General features: G+C 30.6%; 1 protein-coding gene across 1 annotated transcript; it reads right to left on the reverse strand.

The window, feature by feature from the left end:
• Nucleotides 1-8,338: 8,338 nt before the first annotated feature.
• On the reverse strand, nucleotides 8,339-10,989 carry LOC111367783 (trihelix transcription factor GT-2-like). Its single transcript, XM_022988845.1, has 2 exons — nucleotides 10,422-10,989; nucleotides 8,339-10,061 (listed from the first exon to the last, which is right to left on the reverse strand). Exons 1-2 carry the CDS (start codon nucleotides 10,688-10,690, stop codon nucleotides 8,741-8,743), a joined length of 1,590 nt encoding a protein of 529 aa, XP_022844613.1. The 5' UTR covers nucleotides 10,691-10,989; the 3' UTR covers nucleotides 8,339-8,740.
• Between the last annotated feature and the right edge of the window lie 5,860 nt (nucleotides 10,990-16,849).

Raw genomic sequence — 16,849 nt, forward strand, 5'->3', positions numbered from 1 at the left:
CTAAGGCTCCAACTACTCTAAGGCTCCAACTAATTTTCTAACTCTCTTAACTAATTATACAACTAATGAGTTTAACAACCGAATAAGAATCAACATTTTCTTTACTGTGGAAAACGTACTTGCGTTTTATTTTTTGGTATTTCCACATTTCATTGTACAAAATGTCATTTTCATCCATTTTTCCAATTAAAAGCTACAAAATGATGAATATACCCTTGTATTTAAATAAAAGAAAAAGAAAGAACTAATTGCAACCATAATCCCATTTTTAAAAAAAGTACAAACGAGTCCCAAATAAATTAGTAAAAGGGTAATTAGCATATAATGTTCCTATTTTCATTATTATTGTGAAAAACGTCCCTACTTTTTTTCATTTTTTGTTATTTTCACCCTTAATTCCGCACTTGATTGCACAAACAATCTTTACTATCTATTTTCATCCAATTTCTCAATAAAAGCTATAAAATGGCGAGTATACCGTCCTATTTAAATTTAAAAAAAATAAATAACTAATTGCAACTATAATCCCAAATTTTTTTCAAAGGGCAAACATGTCCCCAATAAATTATTAAAAAATTAGAAATTAATTTTTTTTTTAAAAAGTGTAAATGAATCTCAAATAAATTATTAAAAAAATAAATTGTGCAAACGAATCCGAAATAAATTATTAAAAAAACTCTTTAGTTTTCTTTTTTTTTAAATTTAAATAGGAGATTATATTCCTCGTTTCACAACTTTTATTGAAAAATTGGATGAAAATGAATAGAAATGATGATTTGCGCAATTAAATGTGTAATTAAGAGTGAAAATATCAAAAAATTAAAGATGGGAACACTTTTTTCACAATAACAGCGAAATGTACAGACATTATGTGTTAATTATCTTTTTAATAATTTATTTGAAACTTATTTATAGTTTTTAAAAAATTTTGGGACTAGGATTGAAATTAGATCTTTATTTTTCTTTTTTGTTTTATTTATTTACATTCGTCATTTTTACAGTTTTTAATTGGAAAAATGGATGAAATGGACCTTTTACGTAATGACAGATGAAAATAACTGTGAAAATACCAAAAAATGAAATGCATTGATGTTTTCCACAATAATAATGAAAAATAAGGATGTTATGTGCTAATTACCTGTATAAAAAAATGCAACTCATATTTCAGTCTCATTTTTTTAGGAATATAATGCTATTGAGCATTGGTGGTGTTGAGCTCCAGCATATTTTATGTCCTATTAAATAAGTTATAAATTCTAGTATTGAATTAAACCTATAATTTAATATCACAAGACGGTGTCACCTACGCTAATATATAAACTAGTGCTAAATAATATTATTCTTCTTTGAAATTCATTTTTTTTCCCTAAATTCAATTTTAATTGCATATTATCTTAATAAAATAATTTTGCACATAAATTAAAAAAAAAAATCTATTTCTTAACTACACATACTCCAAAAAAAATTACTTTTTACATAATTTATTCTTAAGAAATTGGGGCTCAGGAGCAAAGAATAGTTGTATATTTAGTAAGATAAACATGACAATATTAAAAAAATGTTCATTATTCGGTGCAATCCCATTCAACCCTAGTAACGAATATCCTTCTTAGCTTATGTCAAACTTGCCAAGACATTTAAAATGTGCAAAAATCTCATATTTTTACATTTGGGACACTAATCTATTTATAATCTATAATATATTAAATATCACATCATATGAGAATTATTTTATGGACGATTATATTCTTAGTATAAGTCAATTATTTCAATAATGCCTTATTTTTCGGTTTTTAATATGTATTTAATTATGTCAATAATACCTTACTTTTTTTCAATATATATTTAATATATTCAAACCATTTGAACAATATTACAATTAATTATTTTATTAACTATTTAATTATGATAAATGTACATTTGACACATTCATTATCTCACTTTTCGTTTTTCTATATGTATTTAATTTGTTTACCTATATTTGACAGATCTATTACCTTTTCATTTTTCAATATGTATTTGATTAATTTAATCATTTGAACAATATTATCATAAATTATTTAGTTATGATCAGATTTGATATATTTGTTCCACTTGATTGGATAATAAATTAAATTCATTAAAATATTTTTGGAGCAAAAGGTGAATATTTTTAGAGTTTGCTTCCAAATGATTTATTCAATGAATGTCAAAATACAGAAAAGACAAATGAAGGGACATAATGCGTATTTATAATAAATAATTTCAATTGATATATTAAATACATATTAAACAAATATGAAGAGAGGATGCTATTCGCTGGACGTTCAATTCAGATCAAAAGTGTAAATGGAGGGACTATTCTAATTAACTGTGTCAACTATTTAAATTGTTTTCACAAATTGATTTTTATTTCACTTGAATCCAAAGTTCATTACACATAAACAATTTGTTTTAATTATTTTTTATATTTCGCATTTTCAAATATTATTTTTATAGCATCTATAAAGTATTTCAGAATAATTCAACTATGACTAATAGTAGCTAGAGTTATGAACTAGCACACACTTCGCGAATTTGGGACCCCAAAGCTCAAATTAGTCTGTCATGTAAAAAGCCTAGAGAGTCCAAAGCAATTGCATACATAAAAGATAAAGTAAAATGTGGAATGATTTTAACATCGCAATAAAAGGTTTATATACTGGAAGTATGTAACCTAAAAATATATGTTGTTACACCTCGTAACCCAAAGCTCCTAGTGAAGCCACATGGAACCACGTGAAGACATTTGATATCCAACAAAGACCTAATTGGCCGAGGCACTATCTCCATCCGAAGCTCTATCCAGTCGAACCTCCCCCCTCCTCGTCCGAAACCCTCTTTTAAGTTGAAGCACATGCTGTGTAACGCCCCGAACTCTTTTTCATTATTATTGTTATTTTTAAATAAAAATGAGCTCAATGTGCTAACAAAACTTTTCTCTATCTAATTTAAGCGGAAACATATCAAAAATATTCGATTTCAAATTATTAAACAACATAATAATATCGTGCATAAATATTAACACAAAGATATTCTTTATATAAATTGACGATTGTCCTTTCTAGAAATTTTACTTGACGACCACAGTAGCATCGCTCCGTCAATCTTCCACGCGTCCTCACGACACGTTCTTATCTGAAAATATTGTAAGAGTGAGTATTTTGAAAACGCTCAGTAAGAATACGTGCACATCATTTTTCACATGATATAAATATAAAAAAATAGCATAACATACCAACATTTCTTAGGAATTTCTTAAGAATCCCCATATTCCGTAGGATTTAATTTCTTTTCTTTGACCTGACGGTCTATCCCTAAGGATTTAACTTCTTCTCTTTGACCTAACGGTCTATCCTGAAGGATTTAACATAGTATTCGACCCGAAGGTCTTAAAGTATCTCATGCCAAAATTTACATATATATCAAGGAATAAGAATTTACCACTTGCACCATGTATTTTTACCCCAATTTGATATCCAAGAATTTACTTGAAACTGACTTTGTGAAAAGATATAAATATTATACTCTATTAAATTCTAAAAATATTAGTGGTGTGGAGTGTACAATATACTATTGTTGTAGAATATAATTTTCATCTTAAATACACCTATTTATATATTCCACACACGTAACTTATGTAACATCAAAAGGCATTTCGCGTTAATGGAAGAATAATGGAGTTAAACCACCATAAGTGGACGTTTATGATTACGGTTACAAATTGAAAAGCCACCTGATCATTAATTGAGGATTAATGTAATTAAACAATTAGGATTTAATTGAAAATCAATTAAAGTGAACATGATGGTTACGGTTATAAATTTGAAAAGACACCTCCACGTTTAATTAGAGTTAATGTTATGGTTATGGAATGTATTATAAATTTCTAAATCAATTAAAATGGATGACATTACGTAACCATACAATGAAACTATTAATTTGGTTATTATTTTATCTTATATATGTATTAATATAATATTTGAGAATGATAATTTTCTTTCTATTAGAATAACTCGGGCATAACTAGCTCGAAATTACTTTTTCTTAAGCTCAAATTATGTTGTTTAACACAAGCTACAAAACGAGTATAATATCAGTATATTTTCATCAACTTTAAAAATACTTAAATATTCTATTCAAATAATTTTCTAAAAGTGCTCGTAACTCGTAAGCAAATAAATTATTTATACGAATACGCGAGTCGAGTCTACCACTTCAACTTTTGACTTTTAATATAATGACAAATCTTCACATTTTCATTTGCTAAATAATAAGTTCAGGTTCACATAGTAAAAAAATGCAGGGTGTTACATCCCTTCTCCCTTAAATTAATTTCGTCCTCGAAATTATCTTATTTAATCGAAAAGCTCTCGATACGTGACTTCTATTTCTCTTCTTTCTAGTGACTTGATAAGTTCTATCTATGTATATCACATAAACATTCAATTATGCTCTGTCTTTATAAATCAACTTATGCATTCTGCTCTTGTAATTTTAAACAAAATGACTAACCATCGTATCTTTATTTATGTACAAAAATAATAACTTGCGTAATACATTTCTTTCTAACATTATAAGCATTTCATCGTATCAAGCTTAAATGATTAATAAATCATGCTTGAAATTAAGCTTAAACATAACATTCCGTTCATACCTTGGGCTCATCGGACGGTAGTAGATTGACGAGCGCTAATGCCATGTGTCTGGATCTTACTTCAATACTTGTTTAATAAAAATCTCATGATGTATAAAATAAAATAAAATAGCAAGTAGACACTTATTGGCAGGTAACTAATAAAATATTAATAATCATTTCCTTTAAAACTATGAAATCGTAATCCATGCTTGTAACAAAGTGCAACGATGTTCATGCTAAAACCATCATTTTTTTTTTAGCAAGAATTTACTCAATATAAAAGTCTTTCGATATCCTGGCATATTGTCAGTTTACTTCATTTAAACGTGAATGGCTGTCATATTAACTACTTTAAGTTGGCAACAGAGGCATGCTTCCATGGATCTAGGCATACTTTACTAATGATAAACGCAAATGACAGGATAGAAATTGAATGAATGATGACTTTAACATGTAATCACTGCCACATTGGTTAAACACAAACCATTAATTAATTAGTGCATGTAAATTTCGTAACTTGTTCAATAATGCTGCAGAATCTTTTATCTTCGTTGGTCTTGTTATCGAATTTTATATCGACGGTAGAATAGCATAAAAACTCTAGACCAATTGACTAAACCAATAGCCAAAATATTGAGCAAGGAAAGGAAAATTATTCAGAATCCAACTGCAGAAACCCTTGGCTTCGTTGACGCAGAAAAAAAATCAACAAAAGTTTTCCTCGTCTTTTTCGAAAATTTACTAACTATTGGTTTTAAAAAAATAAAATGGCAGCATCATTTTTTTAACACACAGACCACTATGTCTTCAAAATAAAATAAATTATCATTCTAAGGAAAGAAATTATACACATAAATCACATAACAAGATTAAAAAAGATATATACTATTTTTTCTAAATAAATGACAAGTCTACAGAATCGGCTAAACTCGTGCTCTGATACCATTCTGTAACGCCCCGAACTCTTTTTCATTATTATTGTTATTTTTGAAATAAAAAGTTCGGGGCGTTACATGCTGTCTTTCAAGGAATCTGCAGAGTATCTCTAAGAATGATTGTTATAACGTTTATATTAATGAATGTCAGAATTGTCAGCTTAGAGTGTAGGGCAACTAACACGTTGTCAATATATTAAATGTGTGACAAAGAGTGATATGAGACTTCGACTAATGAGATGAGGTCACATGGTTGCAATCCAATGGCTACTACGTTGTCCCGAACTTTAAAAATAGCAACTCCTGCAACATCTTGAAGGGATGACAAATATGTATGCTAATAACCACACTCAACAGTCATGGGTGTCCCCAACTTTGACAACCAATTTATCTCTTAATTTCATGAGATCTAAAAATAATTTGAAAGACAATTTAACTAGAACTTTACCTAAAAAGGGCATTGATGATTCATCGAGGGGGATTAATTTGAGCACACAAGGGAGTCATCTATGAGGGTAATCCAACCTTTGTAATTAAAGACCACACAAAAGTGTTCAATAGTTAAAAGCAACCCGGATCATGTGACTTGTAATAATTCATTATTTGTGTTCATCCATATGGTAATAATACTAATGATTATAATGTCAGAAAGGATTTGTCCCCTAAATGAGTAACAATGAAAAATCTCACAGGTGTAGATTATACATACCCTTGAAGGACTCACCTATATAAGAGTTGTCATGATACCGTAACTATAGAATTGTGCTATTTCTTAGGTGCTCTTACTATAATTAAGGTTAGAGTATATGGTCATTTACATTGTAACTCACTTTGAACTGAGCCTAAATCAATAATGTGTGTAGAGCAGTTGAATTTTAGCCAAAGGAATTAATTCAAAACTTAGTCCATTATAGTTCCCTTATATAAAATTTTTATCACTAAATTAGCTTCAAGCCATGAAAATGCTTACACTTATTGTACAGTATAACGTTGACACTATATACATATTTGAAAATTTAAACATTGTGGGGGATTGTTTCCGCTATACATTACATATTATATAGTCTTATAATTTTGACAACTCAATATAAAGCTTGTTCACTTAAACTCTGTAGCCGTGCTTAAAGAAGGATAATTCATTGTAAGTTATAAATATTTTATCTTCGAGTCTTGTAATGACAAAAAAAAAAAAAAACTCTCTTCTCAATTGTATATTATTTTATTTTGTCGTTTTATATAATATGTTTTTACATAAAATCTCTCTCTTTTTTTATTATTATTTTAATAACAATTATACGAGTCAAGGAAATGTTCTGAGAATCTTCAATATGGTGGACTAGGAGAAACCATCCCGGATCATTTTTTATCACCGGACAGTCGTTCCATGTTTTGAGGCTGATATGCAGATGCAGTTATTCTGCATGCTGAGCTGCCAAATTCTCCCACACACACACCCCCCTCCCTCCCCACCCCACCCACGAATAAAAAAAAATAAAAGAAAAGAAAGAAAAAAGGTCATCCCAAGATTCTCAACCAGACACCCAACCCCGGCCACCCCCCACTCATATCCCCAAGTAAAAACCACCTCCCCCATTACGGTACAACCAGTCAGAAACTAAAAATCACCACCTAAAAAATTACCCATTTCTATGACTTTGACGACAGAGACACTTTTTCATTGGGATCCTTGGAAATTTACGCCACGACATTTTCTCAGAAATTTAAGCACGGACAGATGCATTGCATCTGTAGTCTTTATTTTGTAAATTTCTTAAGAGTCTAAACTTTAAAGTTTAAAATTTATATTTTTGTTCACCTTTCTCTGTACGAATTATTATATGCCTGATTTTATATCTGTGTATTTTATGTTTATTCATTTTGACAAGTGAAGATTTCAGTAACATAATAAGGCGTTAACGAATGGAGGATTAGACTCTTAAAATTCAAGAATTTTGACTGAAGAAAAAAAAGAATGGTTCTTTTGAAGAATTGCATTTTACAATTACAAGATCTAACGAATTGAAATTTTTTTCATAAAAAATGATTAAACAAATTGATGAATTCTTACATGTGATATCACAGCACGAGACTCATAATTATAGAAACGAAGAAGAAGAAGAAATTAGGTTCATGTTTGTGGTGCGATTAACTAAAAGTATATTAACCTGAATTATGTAATTTTACTTAAGGTTATTTAAGTAAATAAGAAAAAAAATTAAAAAGTATGGTGCATTTAATAAATTTTGTGGTGGCAGCATATTTTATTTTCAAGCACTCTATTCTCCCAATAAAATAAATTTACACTTAAATTTTATTTTTTCCCAACTTTTTAAGCACTTTTTCCCTAAAAAATTAATATTACAAGATCTTTTTTTTTAATATGGGGTCAAACAAACCCAATGATTTAGTGTATTTATTAGAAATATATATATTTTTTATTAACGTGTATTTATAAAGTAGTGAGATGAATAAACCTTCTGGTGGTAATATACTAATCCATTATTTATAGTTTGTATTTTTGCTCGGTGTAGTATTTATCTTTAACATACACTCCTTGGGGATTGAAACCGATTAATCAATTCTTGTTTTTTTAACGGTAATTGCAATATTTTGTCCTGGATGGCTCTGAATTTAAAAGCTGGAAATCCATTGAATTTTATTATTATGCATACAATAAAAGCCTGTAAAGATCATATGTAAGAGTAATATTATTGATCAACCGTACATGATAAAAGCAAATGAAAGATTAGCTTAAATCATCTGGTCACATGGCATTAAACTAGCCATCTCATCATTTATTGATATATTATTATAGTGAAAAATAAATGTCTGGCCTTTATTAAGACAAGCAAACTCAACCAATAAACTACCAAGCTTGTGCAAGGCAAGGTGTGCATTGTGCAGTATAAATAGGAAGAAAGGATACTATCACTATGTTACATCATCACTATGTTACATCACACACCAAACAATAATCTCGGTAACCATAATCCCAAAAAACATATGACTAAATTTACACTAAATAGAGAGCGCATGTCTGGTAGACAGAATCAGATATGATCGGACATTAATTTTGTCCAATGTTGATTAATCCAACTTGTGAAACATGCCAATAAAGTATCCTCAGCACCGGAGTTTGACCTTCACCTTACCCCATGGTTGACAATGAAAAGGGGATATTAGTGACAATCTGATAACCATCTCCATTGTCATCATCCTCTTCATCCTCAGCATTGTCTTCTTGATTTTGATTTTCACTCTCACCATCCTCTGCCCCCGACTGATGATGTTGCTGTGGTGGCTGCAGTGGAGGAGGTTGATTTTTTTGTTGGCCCATCATTTCCAATAAAATACTTTCAGGCTGCATATTGTAACTCAAATTTTCTGAAGTATGTTCGGTTCTAGACTTCTTTGCATAGATAGACTCAAGCAAGTTGAAATAAGGACAAGTTTTCGAATCCTGAGGCCGCCTCTTTTTGCTATCTTTTACTCTCTTGTAATATTTGTTTATGTTTTCCCATTTCTCTTTACACCTCTTTGCACTTCTATCATAACCAAGTTTCTTCATGGCAGAAGAAATCTCCTCCCACAAGGGCCCTTTAGGCCCATTATCGTTGTATTTCAAATCAAGATCAGTTCTAAGCATGATCAAAGCTTCAACTTCTGCTTTTGGCCACCTTGAAGAACTCATCAGAGTAGTATTCTCACCAACACTATTCTCTTGTTTATCAGTATGATTTGAAGTCTCCCCAACACCGTTTTCTTGTTTGTCAATGCGCTTCTCCAACACATTATCATTTGTCTCCAAATGTTTGCCAAATGCTGAAAACGGAATCTCTGGAATTTGCAGATTCGTTGAATGCTGCGAGATCTTTTGCAAAAATGCAAGCACAGCTGCATCCTTTGCAGCAGAAATTGCTCGTTCTTGGGCTAAAAAATCTTGTTCTCTCTTTATTCTAGCCATTTCTTGTACCTTCCATGCTTCATCTCTTGCTATCCGATCCTTCTCATATTTCTCTATGGCTTCTAAGAACTTGTTCTGTAAATCCTCCTGCTTCTTCAAAACATCCTTCATTAATCTCTCAAAATATTCTGCTAATTTCCTCTCTCTCTCAACAATTCCTTCAGATCTCTCTTCCGAGGAGGATGTAGAGGTGGGCATGAATTCAGTATCCGGATCTTGACTCGAACAAGGTACTACCCTTAAACCTTGAGATGCATTTAAGGGATTTACCCTTAACGGTGCAGTTGCTCTCGTTTCCGTCAGGTACTTTTGGACTTGGTTCAAGGGAGTCGATTGAACTGAGAGTTGATTATCAAAAACCTCTAATAACTCGAAGAATCTATAGTTTTTCCCATTTTGCCGACTGGATCTGCCTTCTTTCGTTCTTTTGTGATACTTATAGATGTTCTCGAATTTTTCTTTGCATTTCTTGGCACTTCGATTGTATCCAAGCTCACCTAATTTCCTGAATAAAAAGAAAATAATAAAATCCACTGCCTGTCCTATTCCGGCTTTAGAATTCAGAAATCAATAGGAACAAAAGCATGGTAAAACAAACTTCAAAAACATCGACTTCAATCGACAAGGAGAGAATTGGAGTAAATAACAAATAATCAAAGCTATTAGCATCAATCTCTTTCTGTTAAAACAAAAGAAAATACCGGAATTTACTCAATTTTTAAAGCAAGTTGTATACTGATCTGAATTAACCATTAATAAATCGAAAATACAAACTCTAACGCTAAAAGGTTTATACAGAAATAATTCTCGATTGAAATATGCTCCAAATCAGAACTGTAGAGAGGGAGTGAAATGGAAAGGATACCTAGAAACTTCGTCCCAGAGAGGAGCTTTAAGAATGGCGTCACGAAATGCACGGTCCATATCGGATCTTATCTCTAACAAAGCCAAAGTTTCCTCACGTGGCCACCGATTACCAGGTGAATTCCGGTCAATATCTTCACCGCCGTCACCACTGCCACCCTCATTTCTATGTTCAATAGCCACCCCATGAGAGGCAGCGCCACCACTTGTACCACTACCATCAGCACCGTCAACACCAGAATTTTCCAAGAAAACTGAACTATCCAACATGACTTTACTTCACTTGGTAAACCCAAAATTTTATATTAGGAAAACAAGGTAAAGAATAGCTTTTTCCCCCCTCAATTTTTAGGCCGTAGTGAAGGCTTAACAGTGGTGGTAAAAAAAATTTAAAAATCCTGGCTTATAAGCTTATTCTTATTAGGGTTGGTTTGAATTTCTGGGCTTAATTTTTTCACTCATCAAATCACCTTTTCTGGAATTTTTTCCTCTTTCCAAAAAGGGGTTAAAGAAGAAAGGAAAAAGGAACGGTGAATTGTAGGGTTTCTTTTAGGTTTTCATAAAGAAAAGTGAAGGCAAAGTTGTATTGCATTCGTATATCTTAGTAGATAAATATTAGTGACATGTCAACAAATAATTGGTCAATAATTAAGTAACGTTTGATATTATCTACTCCTTTTACATAGCTTGTGAAACAATTCTTTTAAAAAATTAATTAATATTAATATTCATTTTTTTTCGTGTCAAAGACTTAAAAGCTATTCCGACGGAGTTTGGCATTATTTTTCGATACCGAAGATGTTACAATAAAGAATATTAATTTAAATTGGAAGTAGTTAAATTATCCCGTTTGACCCTCATTTTTTGGGAAATGAAAATGTGTGGAATAATGTGTTTTTTTGAAAAATGAGTAATTGAAAGAGAATGAAAATTTTCAATTTACGTGTAATATTATTTTATAAAAGATTGTGTAGTTAAAAATAAAAGAGATAAAAATAAAATATAATAGAATGTAATTTAATGAGTACTAAATATGAGCTTTTTTTTCTAGTTTATTATCATAATGATTAACGATTAATGATTTTTATTTAAAATTAAGAGAAAATTAGTATATTCATATGCATTTCAAAATCAAATTTTACTTCAGATATTTTTTTATGCCACATTTATGCGATTGGTAGTCAAATTGTGAGGGTGGAATACAAGAGTGAACAAATTGAGTGACTAGTTTAACAATATTGAAAAGTATGAGGTCAAAAGGAGAAAGTTTGAATGTTGAAGATAAATTCAATGTCTGGGGTCATTGTGGAGGCACAAAGAGGTGGAAAGATCAGATAGGGATAATAAAAGAGATAAATGAGAATTCTTACAAGTTGGGATTTGTATGGATGTTGTGTTTGAAAGCTATATTTGGGTTAGAATGTGGCCCACATAGCCCACAATTGAATTTCAAATTTTTTTTGTGTTCACACTTTTATCTTCCATTTCTTGTGGGTAAAAGATTAGGGATTACTCTTCTTAATTACCTACCACTTTATTAATAATTGTTGGTCAATCAAGATTAAAGAATGGTTTTGCGATCCAAGATCTAGTGGCGTTCGCCCTTTAAAATTTTAAATTATTTACTACAGTATTATTTTTTATCACATATTCACACAATAAAATATTTTACATATAAATTAATAAAATTTATTTATTTCTTAACCAAGTATTTTTCAAAAAATTACTATTCAAAACCCTTTAATCTCTCAAATAATGGATGACAAACCGGGACCAAATCTTTTAGATGGTCTTTAGTACTAATTCTTTTGTCTAGTTTTTGTTAGAGGGTTTATTCGACTTAATTAAGTCTAGTTAGATTGAAATTTGAATTCAAATGTTTAAATATTGTCTAAATTCAACAAAAAGAGAAGAAAGATTCTCGAAGAATAATATTATAAGTTGCACTAGTAAGGTTTTGAGATTCTAGCTCATACTCGATGAAGGTCTAAGCTTAATGCGTAATGATTCGATTAGTGATTTTTCCATTTTTCTTTTTTTCCAATTATTTATTGTTAGTGACATTATCAATAGGCCAGCCTATATTTAGTGCATAAATATAGGTCAATGATTGAGGCATGATTAGAAAAATGGTTTAGGAATTAATTTACGTCATTTTAAGTGTTAATAAGGTGTCATTTTCATGTAATTACCAAAGAGTGAAGCATTAAACATACATGCACCATTATTCAACGATGACGCAAATGTCAGGCTGTACGGTGCCCCACCCACACGTGGGTAGGACGCTTGATTACGACTCTAGTAATAAAAGTTTGGTCCCATTTTTCAAAATTGAGTTTTTCTCAAATTCACTTTCAACCACATAAATTTATCGTTTTTATTAATTTTTTAATCATACATTTAATTGAATCCAAAATTTTTATCAATTTTTAATTACATATTTCATAAATTTTTATCAAAATTTACTAAAAATTTGAAATTTATTTAAACTTGACTGTGCGTGTGAGATGGCAACTTGCTTTGTATTTTTCCATTAATGTTTTATTCTGAGGGCATTTTCAATCCATACACCATTTTCCACAAAATTTCATCATTTTTTACCAAATACACCACTCCAACTCAACACCAAATTTTGCACCATATTTGATGCAATACTATTCACTTGTACCATTTTGCACCAAATATGATAAGAGTCTTTTTTTGTCATTTTTTCATATATGACCAAGATGATATGAAGGGTATTTGTATCATTTTACACATACATAAATTTTAATTCATAAAAATTATTATTATTATTATTGATGATCATCATTTGTAATAAACTTTAATCGCGTAATCAATAATAATAGATGAACAATTAAAATAAAAGTACTCAAAACGAAATGTATTAATTGAACATTTGTGAGATGAATATATGAATTCTGATAATTAAATTGCCACACTAAATCGACTTTACCATACCATAATTTCGAGATTCGAAATGTAATACGTTGTTTTCAATAACATGATTTCATATTTTCTTAGTTGTGGTATTTTTATTCATTGTACTACATTTTTAAAATATATTAAACAATTTCATATTTTTGTAAACAAAACGTAATTATGTATGCATTAATTTATGTAGTAGTAAATCGAATAAATAAATAATTTTTCAACTATATAAATTGTTAAAAATAAAAGAAATGAAGAACATGACTAAACACTATTCATTTTGTACAACTTTGTAAGTGTTATACCCTAAATCTAATCGATTTAAGTTGTAAACACTTTTAATATGTTTAATGTATTTAATTTTGGCAAGATTTATTATTTATTTAAATTAATTTTGTGATAAATAATATTAAATAATAGAATCCGAAAATTCAAGTTGAAGTGATTTGTTAATCACAAGGAGTTGTGATTGTGAGATACAAATTACGTATGATTGGATCTTGAACAAACCGTGGTCGTAAGTAATAACGAGATTCAGATATCGTTAATATCTCGTTATTACAGATAGACCATCACGTGTGACATTTCTTACTTGTGAAGTAAGCAGCTGATCTCACGAGCTAAAGTGTGACACTTAAATGAACACGTGAATATTTTGTTATAGAACAAAACATTGGAGACCCGCTAAAAGATTCCACATGGATAACTATCTGAGTGTCAGTGGTTAATCTCTAACGTTCGATAGTGGAATTGGTCCTATGACTTGAGGTCATCATAGTGCCTTGTATGAGGACAGTCATGCTTTTACTATGTTGGATGTTGTTCTGCCAAGGGCCGCTAATACGATATCATTCGGTTATGTCAAGAACCATATGAAGGTTATAAATAACCAACAGAGGATTCGTCACTTTTAGATAGTAAAAGATTGTGATCTGCTTCATTCAATTAAGTCAATAATGAAATCATTGGCCAAGGTAGACATATAAGTCGAAAATGAGTTTTCGACTCATATTGGCTTAATAGTAGAAAGAAAGATATGATCGATAATCGAGATCGACATACTTCCATATCTCGTAGTTGATCGGATCATATTGACGAAGAGATTATAATTTCATGGTAAACGTACAGTTTTGGTTTTGTCATGCTACATGACATTTCCCGTCACATGTGTTGCCCTGATACATTGCTAGATGTCAATTTGGGACGGCGAGTATGAATTTGTGATAAATTAAGAGGGTGTTTAATTTATCTCTTAATTTATCAGATTTGATTATATCAAAATAATATTTCACGTCGTTAGGTATCGTGATTGAGAACCTGATGGGTCGCACACAAAAGAGAATTGGAAGATTGCAAATTGTCAATTAATTAATTCATCCAATCATTGGATAAAATTAATTAATTGGATTGGTTATTTATATCCCCGAATTAATTAATTGGATTAATTAATTTACGGACCATGTTTAATTAAATTGATTAATTAAATATTGGATCGGACCGGACGCAAGCCTATTTGGGTTTATATAAATACATGGCTAAGGTTTAAGGTCCATATTATTTTCATTATTCTTGCTGGCACAAGAGGAAAAACCCTAGTAGTTGCAGTAATTTCTTTGTATGGATTTCATTGGAGACTGGACAATTGGACAGCTGTGGGAGGCAAATTCAAATTGCTGGAAAAGGATAACGTAAAGGAGTTTACAAAATCAAGAAAAATGTATATTTCTCATCACAGTTCTTATCTAAATTTAAAGTTGAATCCTGATGGGAATTGAAATTGTTTATTTCCGCTGTGCATGTTTAAGTAAATTCCCAACAAACTTTTGGTGTAATGGGTTGGAGATGATTTTTAGTTTGATTCAAATTTGGTGTAAAATGGTGCAAATTTTGGTGTAGGGTTGGAAATGTCTCGATAGATATGTGATAAGCTTGTTTATTTTCAACGGAATAAGTGTAGGACTATGAATATAAAAGAAGTATATTGCTACACAAATGATTGAGAACAAGGTCCAAAACAAATTACTAAAATTAAATATCAATAATTTAGAAATTAGAAATAATTTAGCTGAAAATTGGTCGATTAAATCATGATATATCACAAGATTGGTTGTCCCTTTTTAGGGATATTAACTCTCGATTATTCAAGGATATTACTATAAATTGTATTTCATTCATCAATTCCTTTTGCGTTAGACTCTATATCTGAGGACATTGGCATGATTAATACTAAAAAATTTGGAACTTAGAAAGTGATTATGTGCATTAAGTGATCATTAGGTGGTATTGAAGTAGAGATATATTTCATCAAATCCAAACGTCCCATTGAATAGAACGTCCTGATTGAGCCTTCTTGGATAAGTTTGGGGATGCATTAATTGTGAAGATAAGTATTGATAGTTCCTAATTTCGTTGAAGGGAATGAATTGAACATTGACTATGAGCTACGATTATCTTCTTAACTATTTGTCTCAGTAAAAGACTTTGCGTTAGTTGGGGATAGAAAAAAGTTACTTATACTGAATGTGAAAGCTCGTTTTGAGTAATTGTTAATATTTATTTATAATCATGATAAGAACAAAAATCACATAATAATAAATTGATAAATCGAATTCATACCTGCGGAAGCCATTGTTGATATGAATAATTGTTGTAATAGCAGCCAAAATCTTCCCCTCCTTGCTCCTCACAAAGTAATAGCTATCAATGGGGCAAGCCAATAAAACATATGGAGAGGAGAGGGGACCTAGCCTTTATATATAGGAAATAATTGAGCCGTCCCATTACGACTAGAATTCTAATTAGGATTTATTTTCGGCCCACATACTTTAAATTACCACATCAAATTAATTACAACTCGTAAGGTGTAAAAGGCCCAATTGATCACTTAGTAAATTTGGCCCAAACACAAATATCATTATGAGCCATATATCTAACCCGTAAAATTTTGCAATCGAATGTGAAGCCCACATATGGAATTATTAATTATTCCAACATTCTCCCACTTGGGCAAACATTTGATTGCCATAACAAAGTTTTAACACTTGGGTTAGACTACATAGGTGGCCACAACAGTATAGTTCCAATGATGATACCTTACATAACATGATCCGGTCCAACAAGAATATTAACACCAAACATGGAAGTCATTACACCAATTTAAGAGATGTACGACCATTCCACAGCTACAAATGTCAACATCCTTATCGACATGGATCCCCATCCTCCAACCAATGTGGTAGTATGTGGTATGAACTTAGCACCAAATGTGATCAAAAACTGTGCTAACTCATATCGGTCCTCATAATGCTTCGAATCAAAATGAAGCCACATGTCTCTAAAAGAGACTCATTTTTATGTCTTTCAAGATATCAATAATATATAAAAAAGACATAAGTCAAATGTATGCTTAAAAATAATTCATGGATAGGGGAAAAATTATTTTATTATCAGAAGGGGCTGTACCCGAAAACATATGGGTTGCCTACGTACCCCGTAAAG

The sequence above is a fragment of the Olea europaea genome, chromosome 18, assembly GCF_002742605.1.
Source record: "Olea europaea var. sylvestris chromosome 18, O_europaea_v1, whole genome shotgun sequence".
In the NCBI taxonomy this organism is placed as follows: domain Eukaryota; kingdom Viridiplantae; phylum Streptophyta; class Magnoliopsida; order Lamiales; family Oleaceae; genus Olea; species Olea europaea.